This window comes from Balaenoptera physalus (genome assembly GCF_965194825.1).
Source record: "Balaenoptera physalus genome assembly, chromosome: 10".
Lineage (NCBI taxonomy): Eukaryota > Metazoa > Chordata > Mammalia > Artiodactyla > Balaenopteridae > Balaenoptera > Balaenoptera physalus.
In genome coordinates, this window is record NC_138889.1 from 112,542,166 (window position 1) to 112,568,469 (window position 26,304).

At 62.4% G+C, this 26,304-nt stretch overlaps 1 protein-coding gene across 3 annotated transcripts; it reads right to left on the reverse strand.

The window, feature by feature from the left end:
* Positions 1-505: 505 nt before the first annotated feature.
* TSPAN32 (tetraspanin 32) lies at positions 506-16,360 on the reverse strand. Of its 3 annotated transcripts, XM_082409695.1 has the most exons (9): positions 16,266-16,360; positions 15,451-15,565; positions 14,538-14,635; positions 11,132-11,206; positions 5,259-5,360; positions 4,665-4,751; positions 3,059-3,142; positions 2,700-2,770; positions 706-2,098 (listed from the first exon to the last, which is right to left on the reverse strand). In XM_082409695.1, the coding sequence occupies exons 1-9, from the start codon at positions 16,329-16,331 to the stop codon at positions 1,786-1,788; spliced, it is 1,011 nt and encodes a 336-aa protein (XP_082265821.1). In that variant the 5' UTR covers positions 16,332-16,360; the 3' UTR covers positions 706-1,785. The 3 variants fall into 3 exon arrangements, 2 of the variants coding, with proteins under 2 accessions (XP_082265821.1, XP_082265820.1); XR_014250045.1 differs by lacking the exons at positions 15,451-15,565; positions 16,266-16,360 and adding an exon at positions 506-580 and having other exon boundaries at positions 1,476-2,098; positions 14,538-15,126; XM_082409694.1 differs by lacking the exons at positions 15,451-15,565; positions 16,266-16,360 and having other exon boundaries at positions 14,538-15,126.
* Positions 16,361-26,304: the final 9,944 nt, after the last annotated feature.

Genomic DNA, 26,304 nt, shown 5'->3' on the forward strand with positions numbered 1-26,304 from the left:
AGTGCGGTGACACTGACGCTGTGTCCTGCAGGACACGCTAGTCAGCAGTGCCTTTTCCCCTGAATCAGGATGCATGTGGGGGGGGGTAGGTAGGGGTGGGGGGCGGCACCCTTCCTGTGATTAGAACGACTGAGCCACTCACAAACGTTTGCCTCTCGGCCCTGTTGGTCCCTGCTCTCCTGGTTTGGGCATTTTAGTAACCAACAGAGGAATGCTTTGAACAAAACAATAGTGTCCTTGAGTTGGAAGCTGGGTGGGGGGTTCCACCTGGCCCACTCGGGGCTCCTCTGCCACTGGGTTAAGAGGCCACGGGGATGGCTGGGTGATCGTATCAAGAGGAAACAAGGTGCTGCTACTGAGTGTGGGTGGGCTGAGGGGTTCTCCGCGTCTCTCCTCATCCTGCGCATCTGGTGATGAGAGTCGGTGGCAGAGGTGACCACAGGATGGAGACCTTCCTTCCCAGCTCCATCCCCGACGAAGAGTGGCCTCACCCAGCAGGAGAAGCGCTCGGACCCATGGGAGGATGTGGACGGGGTGGTGGAGTGGGGAAGCCCGAAGGTCGGTCACAGCCTCGCGGCCACTGCGGAAAGGAGCACCGTTTACAGCTCCCGGCAAAGCCCTTTGTCCTGCGGTGTCATGTACGTTTCTACAGAATTTAACTGCATTCCCTTTTCTTTCCACCACTGCTGTACACAGGAATTTAGCTGGTGCTTCTTTACAGTTTATTTTGTCTGATGAGAAGAACGGGACCAGGAGAGGCGCGCACATCCCCGGATGCCCTGGACAGTTACCAAATGCAGAACCATTGGACTTCCGGCACATTCCTTGGGGGCAAGGCCTGTGTGCCTTCAGCTGTAGGAGAGCTATTTGCTTTATCCTGGCTGAGCACCGTTTTGGTTTTGGAGGTGTAAGTGTGGGAAGAGAGTGTGTGTGTGTGTGTGTGTGTGTGTGTGTGTGTGTGTGATTGGAAACACAAGGGCTGGACTGCAGCGGGCATTGGTCACTTTGTCCCTTTTTGGTTGCCCATCACAGAGGGCTGCTTCTTACAGAGGAGGCACCCAACTTTGTTGGTTTTGGGGGGGGCAGGGCTGAGCTCCCTCTATGGAAGTTAAAAGGGCCCCACAGTCCCTTCTTCCTTGTCAGTTATGCTGGGGCCTCTGCCTAGGCTGGGCCAGTCTGGCGTCCCACCCAGGACTTTGGTTTTGAGCCAAGAATGCAAATCGTCAGGGACGGTTCGTTAGAGAGAAATCACCAGCGGGGTAGTTGGATGGCCACGGGGAGAGGTCGTGGCAGGTGGGATTTCTCAAATGTATTCCCCGGAACCCGTGAACACAGTATCACTACAAATGTGATTTCTCTGTATGGCAGGAAGTTTACCCGGGTGGCCCTCATCTACACACGTGAGCCTTTGAAAGCAGACTGTCCTCCAGCCTTGGGGACGGTCAGAGGAATTCCCAGCAGGAGAAGAAGCCCACCTGCCGTGCTGACTTGAGGATGGAGGGGAAGGGGTCTCGGGGAGCACAGCGGCCCCGCAGACAGCGGGCAAGGAAGGGACGTCAGTCCTACAGCCGCACAGAACCGAACTCTGGCAACAGCCTGACCCAGCCTGGAGCGGGTCCTCCCCAGAGCCTGCGGGCGGAGCCAAGCCCAGCCCAGCCCACCCCTGGGTTTGACCCTGTGAGACTCAAAGCAGAGCCCAGCCAAGTTACCCTCTGCTTCCTCTGTCCTGACTCACCTCCCAGCCTGTTCCCAGAGTCTGCAAATGACCCCTGGTCCCCCGTCTGCTTACATGGAGGCAGCTTGTCTGGTGGGGTCCCCTCCCTCCCCATCCCACCACCATGTGGAGGAAAATAGCTCATCCCGTCCTGGTAAGGAACGCGTGCGGGCCGAGGCCGGAGCGTCTCTGTTGCTCCTGTGTGTAGGCGGGTGGGTGTCCTGGAGCAGCGGGTGGGTGTCCTGGAGCAGCGGAGGGTGACCCGAGCGACTGCTTGGACCCCGACGGCCCCTGAGAGCATCTGCTTCAGACGGGTGGTGAGGGGCGGGCCCCTCCTGGCAGCGTCTGTAGAAGCAGGGCTCCTGGGGCTGGCAGCCACGGGCCCTGAGGGGCAGAGGGACCGTGAGGCCGTTGGAGGATGCAGAGGGGCCAGGCGGGATGCCTGGGCAGGGAGGGCGCCCGGGTGGCCAGGGAGGAGCGGCTGGGTCAGGGAGTGGAGGAGGTGGCGGACAGGGACGCTGTGAGCGCTGAGGGGTGGTGGGTGCTGCTCGGCTGCTGGGACCGGGTCCTCCCTGCTCCTTGCTCATGGGAGGTCCTGGCCGGGGGCCCCAGAAGCACCGTCTCTCGATGTCGGTGGAGTTGGCAGCTGTGAGGCCAGGTCTCGGCCAGGATGGGGGCCGCAGGGTGGGTTGCATGCTGCCCCTCCGTCAGTGGGCCCAGCCTCCCCCAAAGCATCTCCTCTGGAGAACTGGCCTGGCCCGTGGTCCAGGGGTCCCACTCGCTGGGCAGAGGCTGAGATCTTGGGAGTGGGGCGGGGGGGGCGCGTGCTCTCTGCCTGCCCGCCTCCAGCTACAGGGCTGTAGGACCCCTCTGGGGAGGTGGGGAGGGCCGGGCGGGCCTACCGTGGGCTCAGGGTGTATTTGCGCAAGCGAATGGCAGGGCTGTAGGACCCCTCTGGGGAGGTGGGGGGGGCGGGCGGGCCTACCGTGGGCTCAGGGTGTATTTGCCCGAGCGGATGGCAGACCAGAGGAAGGCACTGAGCAGCATCGCATACACCTGGGGGGAGGTGGAGGCACCTGCACCAGCAGCCCCAGGGGAGGGGGCTCATCGCCCCCCGAGGAGGTCACTGGGCTGTGCAGGGTTCCCAGCCGTCTAGGGAAGGGAATCAGGGAGGCCCTGTCACCCCGCAGGCCTGCTCCTCCCTGCTCCCTGCGCAGGGCAAGCCTTGCTGGTCCCCAAGACCCGCGATCGGACCTGGGGCTGCCCAGCCCTGCCCTTCCGTCTGAGGGGGGGGGAGGCGCACAGGCAGGTGGGGGAGGGGCGGGGGTGGGGGGGAGAGGGTACCGTGGAGGCGAGGCCGAGGCTGATCAGGGCGGAGACAACGTTCCTGTGCAACCTCAGGAAGCTCCTGATCCCCTGCAGGCAGTCCTGCGCAGAGGGCAGCACGCGTGGGCCCCTGAGCGCCCCTCCCAGCCCAGGCCAAGGCGCCTCCGCCAAGGCATGGAGCTGCAGCGCCCGCCTAGGACAAACGCTAGGGAGATGGAAAGTCGGGGTGCGGCACATCCCAGGGAAAACCGCCCCGAGCTCTGGGGACTGGCGTTGAAAACAGGCAAAAACAAGCAGGGTGGAGCCCACCTCTGCGGGGACCGTGGGGCCCCCGGGGTCCAGTGGGTGCCTTCCTCTGGGCGTCCCCTGAGCTGCCTGTGTTGGGGCCCCCCCAAACCCCATCCAGGGTGGGACACAGAGCCTGGGTGAGGAGAGGACACTGGCTAACAGGGTGGGGCGTGGGGGTCCCCGGGCTGTCCTGGCTCCACCCTGAACTTCCACGGCTTCTCCAGGTCGTGGCGTCCGCAGAGGCTCTCTGCCTCCAAGGAAACGGGAGGTGACGGTCTCAACTCCGAACCACTCTGATGGTGGCATTTGGTTTTGGGGAAGGACTTGGCATTTGGGGGCACGCTGGGGAAGGACGTGCAGTGGGACATGCAGGGTTCGGTTGTGAAGGCTGGGATGCCGGGGGGGAAAGGAGGCCGGCTTGGTGTCTGACTGTCCGTGCATCTGTCCATGAATTCCCTTGATCGGGTCTGGTCCCCCAGCGTGCTCCCACTTCCTCTTGGAAGGCAGCCCGGGGTCAGACCACCATCTAGGACAACGTCCCCGCCCTCCCGCCCCCTCCCCCAGGTGTCCCCACCCACAAGGCCTTTACAGTCTCCCCGTGGCCCCCACCACCCCAGAAGGTACAAGAAACCAGACTTTGCTCCCACTTTGCGGACGGGGACCTGAGGCCTCTCCCTGGGTGGCGTGAACAGGCCTCCCGACGCCCCCCTTCCCTGCATGCAGGGCCCTCCTCTGCCCTCGCCCCTCCCAGCGCGAGAGCCCAGGGCGCTGTGCTGGCTCCGTCCCTGGCTGGGCCTCCAGCCATTCGCATCCTCCTGTCCGTTTCTTGGAGGGTGGCCAGGAGCCTCTTGCCAGAGATAGGGGTGTTTGCTTCCCGGACAGCGGGGGAGGGGAGCTGAGGAGGCGGGGTGGGGGGAGGGGGGAGGCCGCCGTCATCCGGAAGAAGAGCGTCCCTGCCTCTGTCTCTCCGTCACTGAAGCCCTCGTGGCCAGACTTTGGCCTAGGCTGACCCTCTGGGAAACGCCCTTCTGGACTTCAGGGGCCCTCGAACACCTGCCCCCAGCCCAACGCAGGCAGAGCTGCCCACCGACCCCCCCGCCCTTCTAGAGGCTTCCGATGGGGGGTGGTCTCAGTGCCTGACACTGTGCCTGGCCACGGGGAGCCCCCAAGCTGGGAACTGTGTGAAGGGGTGAGGGAGTGATTGGGGCCTGGAGAGGACCCGGGCCCGCGTCGGTCATGTCCCCCCAGCCCAGCGCAGCCCCCAGGGTCGAGGCGTGGGAGTGGCCCTGCTCTGGGGCTGAGCCCCCCGGGGTCTCTGCAGGCCCTTCCCCCTCACCTGTCTGGCAGCCTCCTGCCCCCGACACAGGTCAGCCTCCGAGCCCTCCGGGAGGCCGAGGGGGGGGCTCTTACCACAGCACTGAAACTGCAGGGACAGAAGAGGGAGGCGGTTCGCTCTGAGAACCCCAGGATCCCTGTCAGACAGATGGGGAATCTGAGGCACGAAGGGCACCCCCCCTCCCCCCCAGAGGCCAGGACCGGGGCTCAGGGCGAGGTGGCTGGCTCTGCAGGGGGTGCCGGCTTCCGGGCAGCCGGGCCAGCAGTCACCGGGGCCCCACCGAATGCTGTGCCGTCGCCATCCTGCAATTCTTCATCACTTTTGGACAAGGGGTCTTGCATTCTGCTCTGGGCCCCGCAAATTCTGGAAGTAGCTGGCCCTTCCAGGGCAGACGGAGGACGGGAGCTCTCTGTCCCCGCCCCCTCCCCCCAAGGGGCACTGATAACCTGTGTCCTGGGACCTCCTGCTCAGCACCTGGCCCCCAGCCGGCTGGCTCTGGGGGGCTACCTCTGCCCATATTCTAGATCACTTCCACCTGGGGAGGCTGACCAGGCCAGGGCTGCCCAGGGAGGGGGCCTCCCCCACCATGCTCACCATGTCCTGGATGGCCACCAGCTCCTGCCGCCACATTCCCGACGAGCTCTTCACCGCCTGCTCGTACACCTGATCGTAGGCGTCCAACACGGCGTCCTCCACCTGTACCGAGAGCATCACGGGAAGGCCCCTGTGCTGGTGAAGCCCCTCCCCCGACGGAGCCCCCCGAAGGCGGGGCCTGGCCCTCGGGTGCTGAGTGATGTCCAACTGGCCCCCTCCTTCTCCTTCCACCGGGCAGAGCTCCCTGGAAGCGGAGACTGGGTCCCCTGGGTGGCTGGTCACAGGGGCCGGTCATACTTCAGTTGTGGGGACCTCGCCCCAGGAATGGCCGTTAATGCCGCTCCTGCCCCTGGGGGGTCCTGCAGGATAAACCAGAGGCCCGAGCTTGGCCACCCAACCCCAGCTTTTGTCTTACAGTGGGAGGAAGCCCTGGCCGAAGTGTCCACCTGCTTCTGTTGATCTGGAAACAGGCAGTGGGGAGGGAAAGCCAACGGTGGGCCCTGGGGGGAGACGGCCAGGAGTGGCCTCGTGCCAGGAGCTCAGCTCCCCGGTGATGCTCCAGGTCTTTGCCCAGAACCATCGGTAGGTTCTAAAAAGCCCAGGCAGCTACCCAGAGCTGGCCAAGGGCACCCGGGGCAGACGAGGCCCCTTGGGGGCAGACGAAGGAGAAGGAGGGTAGCAACAGAGGCCCGGCCGGCTCTGCCTTCACACCTCACCCAGACTTCATTGCCTCTGCCCAGCCAAGCATCCCCTTCTGTGCCTTTGCTCGTGCTGCCCCCAGACCAAAATGCCCTCCCCTTGCCAAGTGATTTCATCAGAGACAAACTGGAATCTTGCCTCCTCCAGGAAGGCTTCCGTGACTGCACTGGGGTCGCTGGCCTCTGGCATGGGCAAGGTCTCTGAGCTCCCTTGCCCTCTGATGCCTCTTTTCCCACCTCAGAGACCCTGCGCCCTGCCTCCCTTCCCTTCCCATCCCCATGCTGTGCTGACAGCGGGGACAGGCTGACAGGCGCTCAGGGGTGCCCTGCTCTGGCCACTCACCCCCACCCTCCAGAAAGGAAGGGCGGCTTCCCCACTCCCAGCCTGGAGGACTTGGGGGCAGGTGGGCAGGGGACGGTCTCGCCCAGTGCTGTCCAGTAGGAACCAGACCAATTTCCACCCTGAACATCGCTCCAGGGCTCATTAACCCTCCCGGCTGAGACCTTGCCCCCAGAGTCAGCCAGCTGCTTTGTTCCCCACCCAGTGGGAGGTGGGCAGCGTCCTGGGCTGGGGGCCAGGCGCCAGGCCGGCCACCACTGCAGGAGGCCTGGCTAGGGGCCCTCTCTTGGCCTTCGTTTCCTCAAGTGACGTGGGGGTGCAGACCTGCCAGGCTGTACTGTGTCCTTGTGGGAGGGGGTCCTGGTGAGGCCTGGGGGGCTAGCAGAGCGGGCCTGGGGTCGGTGGTGCAGGAGGCCGGGACAAGCAGGCCAGCTCAGACCACCACCCCCAACGCCCACGAGGGCCCAGGGAGGCCCCGTCCCCTCTGGAGGTGTTGTTACTGAAACATGAGCGGGAGGAAGAGACCCGCTGGTGGCTGAGCTGCGTGTCTCTCCCCGTGACCCCCGCGGTGGGGCGCAAGTTTCTCCTTCAGCTGAAGAAGCAGATCTGGCAAAGCCACGCCCCTGCCCAAGACCCCTGGGCCTGGCATCAGGGGGCCAGGCTGACTCTCCCGAGGCCTGGGTGCCTGGGTGGTGCTCTACCGTCTGCCCCCCCGCCCCTGTCACCAGGTCCAGGGACTGTGTTTCTCCAGGAGAAAACCAGGGGTGGGCTGGGAGGTCTCAGCGGCCCTTGGGCCCTGATACCTGGGTGCTCTCTGCCAGGGTGCCCCGATCTTTAAGCCCCATCTTCCAGGGCTCCAGGGGGCACCCCTCAGGACGGGGGTTCCTGGGCTGCTGAATACAAACCAGGTGCCTGGGGCGTCCCCGCCAGCCCAGCTCCCCACCCTGCCATCGACCTCTGCCTCCCCATCGTCTGCTAAACCTGCGGGGGGGCGGGGCGGGGCGGGGGGGGAATAGCTGGGGAGGGGGTGGCCCGTGGGAGCTGCAGGTGGTCTGCAGACCAGGGCCTTGTGCCCCAGGGCTGGTTCTGGTGGCCGCTGGACTATGGGGGAGGGGAGTGGCCTCGAGGGGCGGGGCCCAGACCTGGGAGCCAGAGGACAGACAGCCTTCCTCTGGGGCTCCCGGCACTGCTGTACTTAATCCGGGCATGAATTATTCAGTGGAGCCGGGCAATTCATTGCCCCGCAGCCCGTCTGGGGACACAGCGCTGTGGCAGAGCGGCTCTCAGGCTCCCGCAGGAACGTAATTAACAGCCCTCATGCTCTGTATTCATAGCACGACCACGGAGTCCCTGCATTGCCGGCCCTCCCAGCTTCAGGGCGCCTACCAGGGCCCCCAGGGAGTGAGAGCCCGGGGTGGGGGGAGGGAGTGGCGGGGGAAGCGGGGAGGGTGCCCCCCCCCAGGATCTGCGGCCTGGCTTCTGGGCCACCAGAAGTCGTGGCCGGTCCCCGTCCTCTCCTTGTCCTCAGGTTTCCCATTTGTAGGGTTGCCCTAGATGGGCCATCTTGACCCCGTGTTTCAGGATATCTTAGTGGGTCACTCAGGGGAGGTGCAGGGGGAGAAATGGGGGTGAACAGATCCCCCAGAGCAAACAGCTTGGCCCTTTGTGCTTCTCTGCTCCCTGGGCCTCCAGGAGGACCTCGTGGAAGGAAGGAGCGGGGCTGGGATCTGTCTGGTCCAGGTTGGCCCTGATGCCAAGGCACCTGCCCAGGTTCCCGGGGTTGGGGGGCACAGGACGGGTGGCTCGTCCTGCCCCTGCTGTTTGGGGCCCGTGCCCTGGCCAGCGCCCGGCTCTGCACTGGCCCCAGTGATGGAGGACAGACCCGGGCTCAGGGGGTGCAGGTGGGTCCCACTGGTTCATTCCCACCACTCAGCAGCCCCTCATCGGGGTTCCCATGCTCCTTTCACAGATGAGGAAACCGAGGCCCAGGAAGGCTAGCTGATCCCCAGGGCACCGGGTAAGAGGCTGACCCCAGGCTTTGAAGCCAGAGCTGCCCCACCCAGGCCTCCTCTGGGCCCACGTGGGCCCGGACACAGAGGAAGCCCCAACCCCGACTGGGGTCAGGCAGGACCCCGAGAGCTGGACCCTGAAGGCCAGCTGGAGCGCGGACCAGACAGGAAGATTTCTGTCGGGGATGGCGGCAGGGGTTGGGACAGGGAAGAGGCCCAGCTGGGAGCCATCCGCTTTTGCCCCCTCCCCTTCCCGGAGCGGGGACCCCAGCCAGATGATGGCCTGTGGCCCCTGCACGGCCCCTCCCCTGCAGAAGTGCAAATCCTGGGCTCAGAGCTGTAAACACACAGTGTCAGAGCAGAAAAGATGGGCTGCAGCCGCCCCCCAGGAGAGCTGCACGCGGGGCCCAGGGCACCCTGGCAGCTGTCTTGGCTGGGACCACCCACGAGGTGACCCAGACCTAGCACGGGCTTCTCGGTGGATGGGAAATGTGAGGCCAAAACACCAGCCGGGCCCAGCGCTCCCTGGTCACCGAGAACCGAGGCTGCCTTGCCAGGCTCCGACCCCTCCAGAGCCAGAGGAAATGCCCTTTTTCCATCTGGCATTCCATCTGGGTGACCCCAGATGATGCCAAGGTGGTGGTGAACAGTTTGGGGTGACCCTTGGGCAGGGAAGGGTAGAAAGGCATTGAGTCAGGGCGAAGAGCCCTGGATGGTGGACCCCTCCTGCCCTGCCTCTGCCAGGGCAATCTTGCCCCCCCCCACACCCCCGTGGGCCTGAGTCCCTCCATCTGCAGACCAAGGGGATGGCCACCACCCTGGAAGGTCTGGTGACGGCCTCATCAACTCCAAGGAGCACTGGGGCGGGCAGAGGGCAGGGGGGAGAAACTAGGCCCATTACTGCAGGTAAGACCAGAGTGGGTAATCACACACCTAAAAGCACACAGCACGAGCTCGGCCTCCAACCTGGCTGCTCTCTGTGTCTTGCGTGAACATCTGGGGGGGCCTGGGCAACAAGGGGGTCGGGGCCGCTGGGACTCCTGATACACAGGCAAAAAATCATTGCCGGTCACCTGCTTGCACAGGGTTTTGCCCAGAAACCGGGTATACTCCAGCTGGACTGGCTTTGGTTTCCCTGGGCTTGTCCTTACAGAGTGCATGGGGAAACTGAGTCCCAGTGAGAGGAGAAAGGATTGATCCGGGTCTCAGAGAGTCCAGCCGGATGGGGCCTGTGGGGCTGGACTCTCCCGTCCCTCTCTGTGGCCCTGCCCGCTGGCCCCGCAGCTTCTTAGGGGGCTGCCTCGGGGTCTCGCCTGGGGCTGGGCTCTCACAGGTGAAGGCTGGGGCCTGAGTTCTGCTGCCTGGGTCATGTCCATTGCTGCGGACGGGGGGAGGCTGCTTCCCGGCCCCTCTGCAGGCTGTGGCCTCTCAGCCGGGGAGCAGCAGGGGCCTGAGGCCTGGGGCAGATGCTGAGAAGCAGACGCGGGGGGTGGGGGGGTGGCGAGAGGGCCCTTTGGGAAGGGCGCCCCGGGGGCTGCCCTGCAGGCTCGCAGCTCAGCTGCGGAGAGAAGTCTGATCCTGTTGGGGGGCCATGGGCACAGGGTGCTGGAGGGCAGTGACGTTGGCCAGCCTTGCTCTGTGCCCTGGCCTGGTACTGGCCAACTGGAGCCACCGGTGTCCCCTCCTCAGCCAACTGTGGACCCTCCTGGCCCCCACTAGTCCCCGGACCCTACACGTGAGCCCGTCTGGGGTCGCTGCCCCTCTCTCTGAGCCTCTTGGGCACTCATTTCCTCTGCCCGGCCAGAGGGGGTCTGGCCTTGACCCCCAGCCCTGGTCTGGGAGGGGTCAGCTCTGCTCATGAACTTGGCCAGCCCCATTTCCCAGGCAGGCTCTCAGCTCCCTCTCAGGACCCAGAGTTCAGACAGAATTTCTGGAGGGCCAGGCTGCCCCAGCCCCCTGTGTCCCTTGGGAGCGGTCCCTCCCAAGCTGTGGTCCTGCCCTGCTCCCTGGGGTCAGCGCCCACCCGAGACCCGTGGCCTGCAGTCTTCGAGCCCTGCTCTCTGGGGGCCGGGGCCCTGCGTGACCGTGTTATCCCAGAGCTGGGGCCTCCCTGCCTCCCAGCCCTGAGCCGCCCCGGAGCCCCGCTGAACCAGCGGCACCCAGAGGACAGAGGGATGGATGAACGGACGAAGGAAGGAAGAAACAAAGGAGCCCCCTGCTATGGGGACCCACACCCACCATTACCACGGTCACCACCGACGTGCACGTCCCTGGGAAAAGCCCACAGTGAACATGGAAGGAGTAGGGTCACCTGGAGAGTGCCACCTCCAGGCAGCTCGAGTCCGGGACTGCAGCGCCGCGGTCGTCCTGCGGATGAGGCCTGGCCTTCCCTCCACTGTCCTGCAGCGCCCACGCCCCGACAAGCCTCTCCCCGCCTGGCCTGACCCCCGTCAGGAGAGCAGCCCCCAGTGCATTTTCTGGAACCGACCCCACTAATCAATCTCTCAGGCCAGCTGGGGGGCCTCCCTCCAACCCCCCAGGTCCCATCTTCTGGGCCCAGGGGGGCCTTAGTGAGAAGGGGGTGTCCGAGACCTGTACCTGCTTCCCCTCCTTCTCTGGGGATCCGCTGTCCCCAGCCCAGGAGAGGACCGGCCCTCTGGTCTCTGCGTCCCCACCTCACCCCCAAGCAGAGAATGTCCCCACAGTGGTCCCGCCACACCCGCCCTGTCTCCCCTGGTGACCGGCAGGTAAGAGGAAACATGGAACCGACTTTCTCATACCTGAGGGACCCTCCCCTGCAGGATGGGGGTGGGCTGGGGCGCTCACCTGAGTGGGGTTGTGGAACCTCCAGAAGGCCACCTGCACCAGGGCGCAGAACACCAGGGCAAAGCACAGGAAGGCCTGGGGCAGAGGAGGACCGTTAGTCCGGGCGCCGTGGTGGTGGCCTGGCGGCTCCCCACTGCCCAAGGGGGAGACCTTGGGCGGCGGGCACACTGGTCCCCATCCCTTCTTTTGGCCCTTCTCGGGAGACCCCCTATTGCTGGTTTTGGCTCCCGAGGGCCTTGATAGCAGTGCCACAGCCCCTGCCCCAGGGACGCAGGCAGGCAGTACCTGGGATCAGGGAGACCCCTGCCCTCTGCGGCTGCTGCCGGGAAGGGCACTGACCCTGGGCAGGGCACTGACCCCGGAAGGGCCAGGAAGGGCCTTCCCGAGCCTGAGATCCGGATCCCGGAGAAGAAACGAACCCCTTTTAAGTCTGGGCAGGAGGGGTGGCTCAGGGGCTGCCGGCTCCCCTTGGACAGGGAGGGCCTTTTGGAGAAGGGACTGCTGGTTTTGTTTTGTTTTCTGAAACATGCTTCCCAGGGGTTCAGAGCCTGCGTTCCGGCCGAGAGTGTGGCCAGGGGGACACCCCGAGACGGGGTGACTCCTGAGGAGAAGCCCCACCGCTTCTTCCCACCCTACTCTGTCCCCGTGGCCCAGCCAACCCCGTCCCCACCTCCTGCCACCCCCTGGGCCCCAGGGCTTTGGTGGCGCGTCTGTCTCTCACGGGGGTTCTGAAGCTGATGAACTTTACGGCCCCTCCTCCCAAAATGCACACATGCCCCCAAAGCTCTTTTGTGGGTCGTTTCAGAGGGTCATCCCAGACTAGGAACGCTGGCCCACGTGCTGCCTTGGGGACATCCCCCCACCCATAGTCTGACTTGTCACTTTGTGCCGGTGACCCTCTGATTCGGGTCTCGGGCTGAGGCTCCTTCTGGAGCCCTGGACAGTCAATCCGCCTGCTGACCACACGGCCCAGGGGTCCGGAGGCCTGGTGTCACCGTCCCACCTCAGTCACCCCGGACTGTCCGTGGCCGGGGGCAGGCTGTGGCCAGGCTCTCCCAACCTAGGGGCCGCACTCAGGGTGGCACCTGGAATGGAATGGAGGGACACCCCAGATGCAGATGGACATGTACACTGCCCGGGCTGGATGGGGTTGAAGAAGCCGTCTACACGGGGGTAGGGGGTGCCCACCAGGCTCCAGGAAAGAGTGGGTCACCCCGCCAGCGCCCAGACTCAGTGCAGGCACGGGGACCTCCGGCTCTTCTCAGGGGCGGGCGGTCCACCGGCCTTCACCCCATGTTCCCTCCTGCCTGCCCAGGGGTCTGCAAGGCCTCAGTCTCGGGACAGCCCTGAGATGCCGCCGCCTCCTCCTCCTCCCTCTCCCTCCTCCCCCCCTTCCCCCCGGGCTGGCCGAGGGCCGCCTTCCCCATCTGGAAGCCATTGCTCAGCACTGCCTAGCAGGCTGGAGGCCCAGCGCCAGCTCAGGGGACCAGCATTTTCCAGGAACCGGCTTATTCCTCGGGAGAGCCAGCACCTCTCCCTGCCCTCCCGCCGGCCAGCCTGCCTGCACGGAGGGTCCTGGGCCCTGGCTCCCCTGGCCCTCTGCGGGGCTGAGGCGCTGGGGGCGGCCGGGCCCAATCCCCACCGATTTCTTTCTCCCGATTCTAAACAAAAACACATAAATAAATCAAAATGGCTTCCTCGGCGCTGCTGCCAGCCCTGCTCTGAGCCTGCGAGCCTCTCATTTCCTGTGTGTGAGGCTGGTCCGGGAGGAGGCTGGGGGCGGGGGCAGGAAGCGGCGGGGGAGCGTCGGGATGGGAAAGATCTCCGCTCCCTGGCCCTCCACGTGGGCTTACACACGCCAGACACGCCAGACACATGCCAGACACAACACACACACTGAGATGCACACACACGGCCGTGGCTCAGCCGGGCAGTAGGGGAGTGAGGCCTCCCAGACCCCGCGGGCCCGTGCTGGGCTTGCCATCCAGGCTGGGGGCCCAGGGCGCGAGGTTGGGGTGCAGCAGGCGGGCGGCCGTGGGGCCCGACCCAAGTAACGGGGAGGGATGCGGAACCGAGACCCTGGTGCTCCCCGCCCCCTGTCCCCGGATCAGGGTGCAGAGCTGGGGCGGCCGGGAGCTGGGGAAGGCCGCGGTGACCGGCTGGGCCAAGAACGGGCGAGCGAGGAACCTTGGGAACAGGAGCCTTTGGCATCTTCCCGCCTCGGCTCTGAGCCCAGCACCATGGCGCCCCCTGGTGGCCAATGCTGCAGCCTCGGCGCTGGCCTCTCCGGTCCGCCCTCTCCAGGACCCCTGGGTCTGGCCCCGTCGGCAGCCTTGACCTCCAGCCCTGAGCCCCTCTGGCAAGCCCCACGCCTCAGGGCTCCCCTTTGGGAGGACAGTGCACCTGCCTGGTCAGCTGCCATTGGGGCCTCCTTCCCTCCGCCCATCCCCCAGCCAGACTGCACAGGCCCGGGTCTTAGTGCGCCCACGCTGCACTGCCCTGCCCACGCTCCTGCGGGGTCCTGGTGAGGGCTCAAGCTGCCGGACGCCCCTCTACTCCCCAAGCACACCCAGGAGCCGAGGCCCCAGTTCAGGTGAGAGGAGGGGCTTGAGCCCAGAGCGGGCAGGCCCGTGGTCCCTGGGGAGACAGGGCTGGCAGGTGGGACAGCAGGACAGGCCGGTGGGGACCAAGATAGGGCCACATGGAGGGACAGGTGTGGGGGCAACAAAGGGCCGCTGCTGTGGGGCGAGGTCAGAAGCTTGTGGGACCGCGAGGGGTGGGGAGACCCCACCGCTGGTCGCTGCAAAGGAGGGTGTGCCGCTCAGGAGGAGCCCGGGCTGCAGGCCGCCTCGGGGCCACTGCCCAGTCCCAACCTACAGGTGATCGACTGGGCCTGGCCTCCTGGTAAGGGGATGGAATTCACCCAAACCACGTACGCAGAGACTCCAGTGTCACAGAACCAGACCCTCCCTGGGCCTTTGAAACAGTGCCCAGGCCTGGGAGGGTCAGCTCTGCCTTTCAAGGCCCCCATGGATGATGGGGGTGAGATAGGCACCTGGTGGAGGGGCCCTGGCTGTCCCGGGTGGAGGGGTCCTGGCTGTCCCGGGTGGAGGGGTCCTGGCTGTCCCGGGTGGAGGGGCCCTGGCTGTCCCTGGTGAAGGGGCTCCTGGCTGTCCCGGGTGGAGGGGCCCTGGCTGTCCCGGGTGGAGGGGCCCTGGCTGTCCCGGGTGGAGGGGTCCTGGCTGTCCCGGGTGGAGGGGTCCTGGCTGTCCCGGGTGGAGGGGTCCTGGCTGTCCCACATCCCTGGAGCCTCAGTTTCCGTTGGGACACAGGGGAGAGGCAGGCTCCGTGGGCTCACAGCCCTGCCAGATCCCATCTGGGGGAGCTGGGGACACAGGGAACTCACCCCAGCCATGAGGCCCCCCGCCTCTCTCACAGTGGCTGCAGCACTCAGCACAGCCCCCAGGGTCAGGACCCCGGCCAGGATGATTCCTGCGGAGAAGGCTGAGAGTGGAGAGAGAGGGGTGTCAGGGTGCCCAGGGCAGGGGTCCCATGTGCACAGAGCCAAGGTCTGAAATCCAACCTGAGAGTCAACTTGGGGTGCTGGACTTCGGGGAGCTCTGAATGGGCCTTGTCTGGTCAGGCAGGGGTGTACCTCCCACCACTCACCCGCCTCCATGCGGCCCTGCCCCTCCCTCCTTGCTTCCTGTCTGCCCTGTCCCCCCATCCCCGGGGCTATCTTAGAACCCACATCCCTGCCCCCAGGCCCTACTGACAGGTGGCTGTAATCTTATCAGTCCAGGCCCGGCCCCAGGCTTCCTGCTCTAGGGAGTCTGGGGTTCAGGGCTCAGGGTAAAAACATGGGGCCTGCGGCCACCAGGAGGCCTGGGGTTGGGACCACGAGCCCCAATCCCCTGAGCCTCGGCTTGCCCCACAGCCGCCCTCCTCGGCCTCCAGTACTCTCTCCGGAGGCCAAGCCCCCCGGGGGGCAGGGTAGGGGGACAGGATGCCGTCTCTGTGACGCTCAAGGCCTCAGCATGAGTGAGTACCCGTTCCTGGACACAGAGGACAGGGTCCGGATACCACCCGACACGCCCACGCTGGCCCCAGGGTCCCAGGGCGGGAGACCTGGGCAGATCCCAGGCTCTGCCCAGTGGAGCTGGGACTTCCAGGTGGCCCTTTCTGCCTCTGACCCCACTGCCTGCCCCAGCCCGGCTCCACTCGGGAGACCTCACGCCAGCCTGGGGGTCCTCCCCCGCCACCTGTGCTCCTGAAGGCCCCTCCCCAACAGTGGCTGCCCCGCCCAGAGCCTCGCTTACCCCAGAGGTGCAAAACTTCGTAGGGGGTCCTCTCTGAGGACGCGTGGCCGATGACAGCAAAGTGGGGTCCGTAGTAGGTGAGCACTGCCGTGGTGGCCATAGCGAGGCCCAGCAGCTGGGGGTGGGGCAGAGCCAGCGTGTGGGGCAGGGCTGGGCACTGACCCGTCCCCCCTGCCAGCCTTCCTCAGCTTCCGGATCTCACAGGAGACAGGCTCGGCTGCGGGGCCTCTGGTTGTTTCTGGGGGTGGTCTCAGGGAGACCTTTGCCCCAGACACTCCCCGACACAGACACACCCCCCCCCCCCCCCGCACACAGATACACTCACACTCACAAGACACCCAGCACACACACCCACACTCACATCCCCCCTCCCCTGCCACACGCACACCCGCTGTCCATCTTCTCCAAGGGCCTGGAACCTTGCATCATTCCGTTTGCAGAGCAGGGAACGGACCCACCCCAGCCCTTCTCAGCCCACCTCTCTCCCCCGGCCACGAGAGCACCTTCCAGAGCGGGAGGCCAGCCCCTGCCCCGCTCCCCCAGGGAAAGCCCCTCCGAGCCCGGTTCACCAGCCACCCGAGGCCCTCAGGCCTTCTCTAGGGCCCGTGCCGCCCGGCAGGACAGGCACTGCCCACGGGGCATCCTTCTGCTGCCAGGACTCCGCCGCCAGAACCCCAGGTGCATGTCCACCGGGGCTGCAGGGCTGGTGTGGTTGGGGCGGGGACCGCAGTTCCGGAGGTCCAGGAACGCAGCTCAGCATCCCTCCTCCCCCCCCGCCCCCCCCGCCTCCTGCCCCTGCCCAGCCTGCCTGTTACCAAGACAAAGAGGCTGGTGACCAGCATCTGGCATTTGGCCACCCTGACTCGACTCCAAGGCCCCATGGAGGTCTCCTCTGCTCTCCTCTCCTCTCCTCTGCTCTCCCCTCCCCTCCTCTTCCTTCCCCTCCCCTCCCATTGTGGTTTCCAACTGGGCGGGGGCCTCAGACCGCAGCTGCCCGCCCAGGAGCTGGGTTACGTTGGTCGCCCGTCTGTCTGTTTGCCAGCACACCAGGAACTGAGCCTCTGGGGACCCCAGAAGAAGGGCAGGCCGGAAGGCGAGGGGTGGCGAGGCCAGCTTCTGCCCCCCTGCTGCCCCCGCCCCTGGCCCAAGACCCCAGGATGCTTGCAGATAAACAAGGCCTCTCCGACGGGGTGCTCCTGGCGTGGCTGCAGAGGACCCTGGGTGGAGGTGGGCAAGTGGGAGAGGGCACATGGGCGGGGGGGACAGAGCTTCCTGTCTCTGGAGTGTGCGAGCAGAGGCTGGACCCCCCGTTAAGTCCTGCCTGGGGCCATCGTCCTTGGTGGACTTGGGGAGAGAGGGTCTGATCCGGACGTCCTTATTGAAGCATTGTCTTACGAAACATCTTTTGAAATGTTCTGTGACATCAAAAGTTTTGAAAAAGCAACTTGATTTTTGATGCCTCAGCGGCACAAATGAGTAATTTAGGGCCGAGCCATCTGGAGGGTGCGGGGGTTGGGGGATGCTGGGGCCCTCACCGGTACTCACACGGAGGCTTTGTCAAAACCCGAATCCATAATCAAACTAAACCACGTGAACCTGGGGATGGGGCACGGCTGCAAACTCAAATGAACGTGGGGCTGTGCTACCTGGGCCACTGGGCCCAGCGTGGGCCTGGAGGGGACACGCGGTGAAGGCACTCGCTGGGTCCCGCCTGGGCCAGCTGGAACCACTAGGGCCCCTGCTGCGGTCCTCCAGGGCTGGCCGCCTGTGCACGGCTCACCTCTCACGCTGGAGTTTCCCCCCTTCGGTGTCTCGTAATGCAGGTCCTCTGGACACTGGGGGACCTCAGCCGGGGAGGATGAGTGCCCCAGATAGCCGTGGGCGTGGTGATGCCTTGGCCTTCTAGAAACCAGCAGAATGGGGCTCTGTGCTGGCTGTCAGCTCCGCCACCTCCTTCCTCTCCTTGCCCAGAGCAGGGGCCAGCCAGGACCCCTCATCTATCCCAGTGCCCCCCGTGTGCCCCCTGGCCCCCAGGAATCCCTGCCCTGGGTCTGCAGGGGCAGGAGGGGGTCCCCGATGTCACCACGTGTGGGTCGCTCCGGTGGAGCCCAGGTGTGGCCCAAGGGGGCGCAGCGAGTGTGAAAGTCCGGGATCCAGAGGCAGCAGGGCCGTGGGCTGGGGAGCTGGCCACCTGGACCCTCCCTCCTGCAGAGGTGAGCCACAGGCCACTATGCCTGCCTCACTTCTGGCACTGTCTTTCTCTGACTTTGGGGAAAATCTTTTGGAGCAGGGCCAGGCCTGGCTTCTTGACCTAGCCCTGTGGAGCACCTACCCTGTGCCAGGCACCTGGCACAGATGACCTCGCTGTGTTTTCCCAAAGTGGCACCAGACCCCTCTGTGGGCAGGAAATGAGGCTTCCTTGGTGACTGGCCTTGTGGACTGAGCCCGGGTCAGACCCCCTAAAGACCAGGCTTCTGACCGCGGCCCCCGACCGCGGCGCCCTTGCCCCGTGCCCACCGCCTGGGCAGGGAGCCTGGCCTATGTGGGGCGCCATCCACACTTGCCCCAGGGAACCCCTTTCCGTGGCTGAACCTCACCTTCCCACTTCGACAGCCTGTCTGCGAGAGGAAGTGGCATCTGGAAGGGAAGCCGCTGGCCCTGCCCGGCTGCCTGACCCTCAGCCACTCGCCCATCCCCTCTGGCACCTGGGGTGGCCACCCCCTCGTGAGGGCAGAGCTGCCCAAAGGGGGCCTGAAGCGGCGACTTCTGTCTGGAGGAGCTGGGCCAGGGGACAGACCCCCACCCCGCACGGACCCTGTGCTGAGGGCCAGGCCCCGCTGTGAGCCGCCTAGGCTGCCTCCTGTCTCTGTGTCCACGGAAGACGTGTGTGCACGTGTGTGCCTGTGCATTTGTGTGCACCCACGTGTGTTTGTGTAGCATTCGTTGCTGGCCAGTGACCTCCTTTTTCTCCCTCTTCTCCGCCCTCATTTAATAATTACTTGGTTAATAGAAAACTGTTTTGTCAGGGGAACCAACTGACAGAGCTCCCAGTGGCCAAAGCTGGGACGGTTTGAGCAACAGAATAAATAACATATTGGATGACAACCTGCGATAGTAAGCCAACATCCCTGAATCCATGCCGGCCCAAAGAAAGGAGTGAATAGACCACCGGGGGAGGAGAGAAATCGTCCGTGCAGAAGAATTCCAAATAGTGTGTGCGGACCCTCCCCCGTCAGGGATGGGGTCCTCACTCCCAGCCGCCAGATGCGGCCGCACGTAGCAGCCTCCTTCTGGCCCCCCTTCCGGTTCCGGCAAGCACACCTCAGCCAGGTGAGCGCGGACGGCATCGCAGAGATAAGCCGTGCTGAGGGCGTGTGCCCTGATGGGGTGGGATGGGTGGGCCCTTCACCCCTGATGTCTTCCTGCCCAAACCCACAGCCCTAGTCTAATCGTGACACAAACACCAGACAAACCCCGTCAGAGGGCCGTCCTGCTGTACACCCGGCAGTCCTCCTTGACACTGTCAAGGTCATCAAAACTGTCACAGCCCAGGGGCTTCCCTGGTGGCACAGTGGTTAAGAACCCGCTTGCCAATGCAGGGGACACGGGTTCGAGCCCTGGTCCGGGAAGATCCCACATGCCACGGAGCAACTAAGCCCGTGTGCCACAACTACTGAGCCTGAGCTCTAGAGCCCGCGTACCACAGCTACTGAAGCCTGTGCACCTAGAGCCTGTGCTCCACAACAAGAGAAGCCACCGCAATGAGAAGCCCGCTCACTGCAACTACAGAAAGCCCACGCACAGCAACAAAGACCCAAGGCAACCAAAAATAAATAATAAATAAATTAATTAAAAAAACCCAAAAAAACAAAAAAACAAAAAAAACAAACTGTCACAGCCCAGAGGAGGCGAAGGAGACGTGATGACCAGATGTGTGTGCGATCCTGGATGGGGTCCCAGAACAGAAAAAGCGAAGCAGGTACAGACTAAAGAAACCTGAATAAAGTATGAGCTTCGGTCAATAATAATGGATCCATATTAATTGAATCGTTGTGACAAATGTCCCACACTCACGTCAGACGTTGATATTAGGGGACACTGTGGGTCGGGTAGTATAGGTGAACTCGCTGTACTATCTTTGCAACTCTCTTCTGTAAACCCCAAAATGTTCTCAGATGAGTTTTATTTAAAACCATGGTTTTGGCTGCCACCCCAGTGTCACGGCACAGAGGGCGCAGGCAGTATGGTGTTGCCTCTGCCCGTCTACTCACTGGGTCGTGAACTCTTGGCCCCATGCTTGCCCGAGCTCCACTCCATCAACTGCTTGTCTCCAAGATGTTCGCTTACTCAGTGATGTCACCTGTCCCCTGCCCACCTGCCCACCTGCCCACCTGCCCACCTGCCCCCTGCTCTCCTGCCCACCTGCTCCTTCCCCCATCCACCCTTCGTTCACTCTTCACTTGCTCCCTTGCTCCAGCCTGCTCTCTGCCGGCCACCTCAGTTCACCTGGGCAGTGACCTCTGGGGATCCGGGAGCGGGTGTTGGCGCTCAGGCGGGCCCCTCCTACAGCGAGGCTAGTTCCCCTGGGCTAGGAGGTGGCAGCCTCCGCCCTGCTTCCTAACAGCCGCCCAGAGGGGGGCCAGGGACAGGTCCCCCCTTCTCTTCCATCAGAGGAGACCCTGCAGGCCTCACGGGGGCGGTGACACGGCCCCTCCCAGCCAGGGAGGAGCGCCTGGGCCGCCAGTGAGCGCATCACCACACCGCAGCCCTTTGGGTGGGGCTCTGCCGGCTGGGTCACCCTCCTCAGGTGGGGCTCAGGGCCGGGAGGAGACCCTGAGTTCAGTCTCTGGCTTCCTCTCTGCCCTTTGCCCTGATTCTGACATTGTCCCAGCCGCCCAGACATGTCCGCCCTGGGCAGCGTCTCCTGAGCCCTGGGCGAGTGGGGAGGTTTCTCTTCCCAGTTGTCTTATGTCTGGTCAACTGTGTGAGCTCTGGTGTTCTTGACCAGCTTTCCCGTCCACAGGACATCATGCTGGTCCATTGCCTTGACGACATCGTGCTGGTTGGGCCCGGTGAGCAGGAAGTGGCGATTATTCAGACACCGTGTTACCACCACTGTGCCGGAGATGGGAAACCAATCCCACAGAACTGGGCGCCTGCTACCTTGGTGACACTCTAGGGGTCCTGTGGTCTGGGGCGTGTCTGGGTCGTGCCGAGATCCACATCCGGCCCTTCCTACTGCTTAAGAAGACGCGTGATGCCCAGTGGACCTCTTCGGGTTCTGGAGGCGGCGCAGACGTGAGGCCCGTTAATCGAACGACCTGGAAAGCTGTCTGTGTTGAGCGTGGCTCAGAGCGAGAGAAGCCTCTGCAGCAGATCCAGGCTGCTGTGCCAGCCGAGGTACCCCAAGGGCCTTACACGAATAACTAGCAGATCCAGGGAGCTTGAGGGCTCTGCGGCAGGCGGGGACGCCCTTTGCAGGCATCAGCAGCTCCTGTCGGTAGATCGCAGCCCAGCGCCCTCAGGATTGGAGCAAAGCCCCACCATCCTCTGAGGGCAAGTCTCCTTTGGAGAAACGGATCCTGGCTTGCTTCTGGGCCTCAGTGGAGACTGAACGTGTGACCATGGGCCACCAAGTTACCATGAGACCTGAATTGTCCATCAGGATGGGTGTCGTCTGACCCACCAAGGAGACCAGACCAGACCAGACCAGACCATGCAGCTGGGCTTACACGGTTTTACACCATGAAGTTGGGCATGCGCAGTTGTATTACACCATCAGAGAAGGGGTGCATACAATATGGGCTCAGAGCAGGTCCTGCGGGCACAAGTAGGTCATGTGAAGAAGTGGCTGGAAAGCCTGTTGTGGCCACCCCCTGTTGTGTCGCCTCTGGCTTCATGGGATCTTCCCTATGACCTGGTGATCGAGGAAGGAAGAGCCTGGGCCTGCCTTTCCTGTGGTTCTGAGCCATGTAGGGGCGTCACCCGAAGGTGGAAGGCCCCGGAGCTCCCACCCCGCTGAGGACAGGGCTGAGGGGAAGTGCTCCCGCTGGGCCAGGAATTCCAACAGTGCCTCTTCATTTGATTTTGCCTGGAACGATAGGTCGGAGTTACAGGTCTACACCGATCATAGCTGCTAACAGTTTGGCTAGATGGTCAGGGACTTGGAAGGGGCACAGTTGGAAAACTGGTGGCAGGAGGTCTGGGAACAAGGGGTGTGGTTAGACCTCCCCACAGGGCACGGAGTGTGGAGGCGTTTGGGGCCTGTGTGAACGCTGAGCTGCCCCCACGGCCCGGGAGACTCTCACTTACCAGGCAGACCGCCGGCCCTTCTGTGGACCCCAACCAGCCTCCTCCCCCATCTCCATCACCGCCCAAAGGGCTCGTTGTGGCCACGGCGATGGAGGTGATGGGTGGGCTCAGCACACAGACTCCACTCCCCAGGGCCGTCCGCGAGCTGGGGATGAGACACCGACACTGACAGCCAAGTATGGTCCAGGGGGCGAGGGTGAGGCAGGCTGCTTCCACTTCGGGAGGGGTTCCGCTTGGCTTCCCTAGAAGAGATGCTCTGAGTATAGATCCCCTTTCCTGTCCACACGGGTCTGCTGACACCACGCCTGACCCACCATCATGGGTCTCACGGAATGTTTCTTCCAGCAAAGGAGCCCATTTCCCAGCCGGTGGAGGGCTGGGGGCAGTGGGCCCAGGCTCACAGACTCACAGGCCTCACCATGTGCCCTGTCACCCTGAAGCAGCTGGCCTGACGGGACAGTGCGATGGCCTTTTGAAGACGTGGCTATGGCACCTGCTGGGTGGCAACAGTGTGTGAGGCTGGGACGCTCTGAATCAGCGTTTTCCCTCTTAGCTCAGATTTGTGGTTCTGGGGCTCTCGAGGGAGAAACGGCAATGACCTCTCTCACCCTAATGAAACGCCCCCAGTGCAGTCTTTGCCTCCTGTCCCCACAATTCTAGCTTTTCTTGGTCTAGACGTTCGAGTTCCCGAGGGAGGAGGGTTTCCACCAAGGACACATGAGGAGTCCATTAACCCAGGCCACCTTGGGGTCCTCGTGCCAGAGGATCAACAGGAAAAGAGGGGTGACTGTACGGCTGGAGTGACCTGTCGCTTCAGGTGGGAACCGGTGGTTACCCCACGGTGGGGATGAGGCGGAGCCCGTCTGGAAAGCAGGCAGTCCCCTGGAGCATGAGATTCTGGTCCTGTGATGGAAATCAATGGAGGGTTCATTGCAGCCCAGCCATTGGCCCAGACCCCTCAGGAAAGAGGCCTGAATGACCCACAAGGCGAGGCGCCACCGTCGGCCAAGGTGCCTGTGGAGGCAAAGAGGATGGGGAGCGGGGCGTGGAGGAAGGTGGTTGTAGGGACCAGCTGCGGCCACGTGACCAGCCACAGAGCTTGGGGGATGGCCCGTCACTCTGCCTCAGCAGGTAGATCCTGGGACGTCAGGGTGGGAATGTGACTTGGCTGGAAGAGGAGAGGACACCACCCCAGGGTGGATAAAGGGACCTCCTCTCCCTGCGGGCGAGGGGAGCATGCTTTTGGTTGTGCAGATATAGTCACACCTCGTTAGCTAGAAGCATGATTTTACTTTTTCTTTATTTGGAAGTTAAGAACAATCCAAAAAGGTGCATGGGGTTTTGTACGACTTCATTCGTATGAAAAATCCAGAACAGGCAAATCCAGAAACAGAAAGTGGAGTCTTGGCTGCACGGGCTGGGAGGGGGATGGGGAGTGACTTCTGAGGAGACAGGGTTTCCTTTTGGGGGGGTGACAAAGTTCTAGCCGTAGATGGTGCTGGTAGTTGCAGGACCCTGCGAAGACGCTGACAGCCATTGACTGGTAACTAAAAGAGTGAATTTCATGGTGTGTGAGTTACATCTCAATAACACTGAGTTTTTGTAAGAGAAGGGTTGCCTGGGGATGCCAAGGGGAGGGGCACCACGGTGGATTGGCAGGGTGTCACCTTAGCTGAACTGGAAGTGAATTTCCCAGAACTACCCTCCCTGCTGGGTTCCAGGTTGGTCTGGGTCATGTGACCCATGCGAGCTGTGGAAGGTGAAAGGGGATGTGTGACCATTTTCTCCATATGCTCAGAGATTTGCTCAGGGAGCCACCATGCTCTCTGGCCCGGTTGGGCCCCTCCCTCAGCTCCAGGCCAGGCTGCCCAGCCCCCTCGTGGCAGAGGCAAGGGCTGCTCGGGCTCTGATTAAGCACACCACGATCGTAGGGGGTCACACCCAGATTCCAGGTCAGTCCCGGGGTCCTGTTGGCGCGAGGATGCAGTTGGGAGCCCGCCGTCGTGCTGCTGCCCCCCCAGTGACCTGTGAGCTCCCAAACCCAGAGACCCGGTTCCGTCCTCCCTGGGGTCCTCTTAGGGCAGCCCAGCCCGTGGCGCTGCGGACCCCGGGAGTCCTTGTCTCTCAGCATCGCTGACACTCCTCTCTCGCACTGAAGTCAGTGCCCCTTCTCAGTCTCCTGCGACCCCTCCACTCTCCCGCTGGCTGAAATCTTGGGGTTCCTTGCGGCTGGATCCCTTTCTCTTCTCCCGCTGGCTCCCTGGGTGGTGTCATCAGCTCCTGGGGATTAAATGTCACTGAATGCAGGGGACTCTCCAGCCACGCCCCCCCCTTTGTGTCCCACGCTGGCATTTCAATGGCCCGCCTCCCGTTTCTGTGTGGATACTTCTCAGATATCCCAGACTCCGCGTGTCCAAGAGGGAGCCGCACCTTCCCCTGAGTCTTCCCCCCACCCCTGTGGCCAGCCTTCTGCCCCACCCCAGGCAGAAACCCTGAATCAGCTGTGACTCCCCCTCCCCCCGTCCATGAGCGCCACGTGCCAGGCCTTCTTCCTTTTTAAGATTGTGGTGCCATACACGTAACATAAAATTTACCACCATAACCCTAAGTGCACAGTTCAGCGGCATTAAGTGCACTCACATTGTTGTGCAACCATCACCACCATCCGCCTCCAGAACTTTCTCATCTTCCCAAACTGAAGCTCTGTCCCCATGAAACACTCACGCCTCTCCCCTCCCCCAGCCCCAGGCCCCCACCATCCCACCTTCCGTCTATGGATGTGACTCTTTCAGGGACTTCCTGGGAGTGGAATCAGATAGGATATGGTCCTCTCATATGACATCCGACATATTTGATGAATCGTACAGGACGTGTCCTTTTGTGTCTGGCTTCTTTGCAGAACGTCCAGAATATTTCATACGACTGTGCTTCTCTCCTTCACGGCCGTCGGCCTACGACCTTGCTCATCTGACTGCAACATCCGTCAGCTGGACTCACCGGTCCTGCCCGCCCCATCCACTCTCCTTTCCAGAGAGAGGTTGGAGTGACCATCGCAACGTCAGAATTGGCCGCTAGATGGGGACACGCAGAATCAACCCCTAGAGCCTGGAGGGAGGGACGGATCTGAGGAAAGATCAGCAAGGGTGATAAACTTCCGGGAACACTAAAGGCCGTGGTGATCCAGTGTGTGTGTGTGTGTGTGTGTGTGTGTGTGTGTGTGTGTGTGTGTGTGTGTGTGTGTATGCGATGTGTCTCTCTCCTTCCCTCCCTGCACGGATCTGCCTGCAAATTCTACTTGCCTCAGCCTCCCTGAACTCTGATCTCCGCTCCCCCAAGTTCATGAGACCTTGGGCTCAGCTGGAGAGTCACGGGGTTCCCCTGGGTTGTTTCTCTTCTTTCACGGATGCTTCACTCCCCGTTGTCTGTGTTTGAACGCCACTGTGCCACATGTCGTGTCCTGTTCTCTGGGCGCTGACAGTAGGTAAATGTGGTCCTGGTTACTCCATCATGGCCAAGAGAGAACAACCTGGAGATATTAACTTTGAACACTTGCTGGACGTCGTAAGTGGCAGGTTTGCCGTTACAGGGTAAAGTTAATATTTTGCCCTCTGTAATTTATATTTTGTGGGAAGGAACTTTGAAACTGTGTAAATATCCTGTTGCTCCTCAAACTTACTCGTTGCTTTAGAATCATTTGGTGGTTTGCGCCTACATAAATCATCAGTCATGATGCTGTGAAATGGAATATCAGGTGGAGGAATTCAGGACGGTTCTATTACATATATTGGGTTAACTTTGCTCCTCTTTTTCTAATTACTTAAGGAAGCTGAAGTCAGGGATTTGAGGCCTTTATTCAACTTTAATACATGTTGGCATTTAAAATTTTCCTCTAAGTACTGCATTCCACAAATTTTGAAGTATTATGTTTATATTTTTATTCAGTTCAAAGTAGTGTCTAATTTTTCTTTTGATTTATTTTTGAATCATGGACTATTTAGATCTATTTTTTACTTCCAAGTGTTTGGAGATTTTCCAGATATAATAAGATATATTATTAGTCTAATTATTAGTCCAATTTAATTCTATTATGGCTAGCAAGTATACTTTGTATAACTTGAATCCTTTTACGTTTTTCAAGACTTGTTTTATGGCCCATAAGATAGTTTAATTTGGTAACTATTTCATGTGCATTTTATTTTATTTTTTTTTATTTTTTATTTTTATTTTTTTAATATATTTATTTATTTATTTTTAGCTGTGTTGGGTCTTCGTTTCTGTGCGAGGGCTTTCTCTAGTTGTGGCAAGCGGGGGCCACTCTTCATTGCTGTGCGCGGGCCTCTCACTATCGCGGCCTCTCTTGCTGCAGAGCACAAGCTCCAGACGCGCAGGCTCAGTAGCTGTGGCTCATGGGCCCAGTTGCTCCACGGCATGTGGGACCTTCCCAGACCAGGGCTCGAACCCGTGTCCCCTGCATTGGCAGGCATATTCTCAACCACTGTGCCACCAGGGAAGCCCTCATGTGCATTTTAATAGAACGTATAT

Coding starts and splice junctions, on each gene's coding strand:
- TSPAN32 (XM_082409694.1), bottom strand. CDS start 14,858: ATGGGGGGACAGGGCAGACAGGAAGCAAGGAGGGAGGGGCAGGGCCGC. Junction 5,361..11,131: donor GGTTCCACAACCCCACTCAG/GTGAGCGCCCCA, acceptor CTCTCGGTACAG/GTGGAGGACGCCGTGTTGGA. Junction 2,771..3,058: donor GCCTCGGCCTCGCCTCCACG/GTACCCTCTCCC, acceptor ACCTCCCCCCAG/GTGTATGCGATGCTGCTCAG.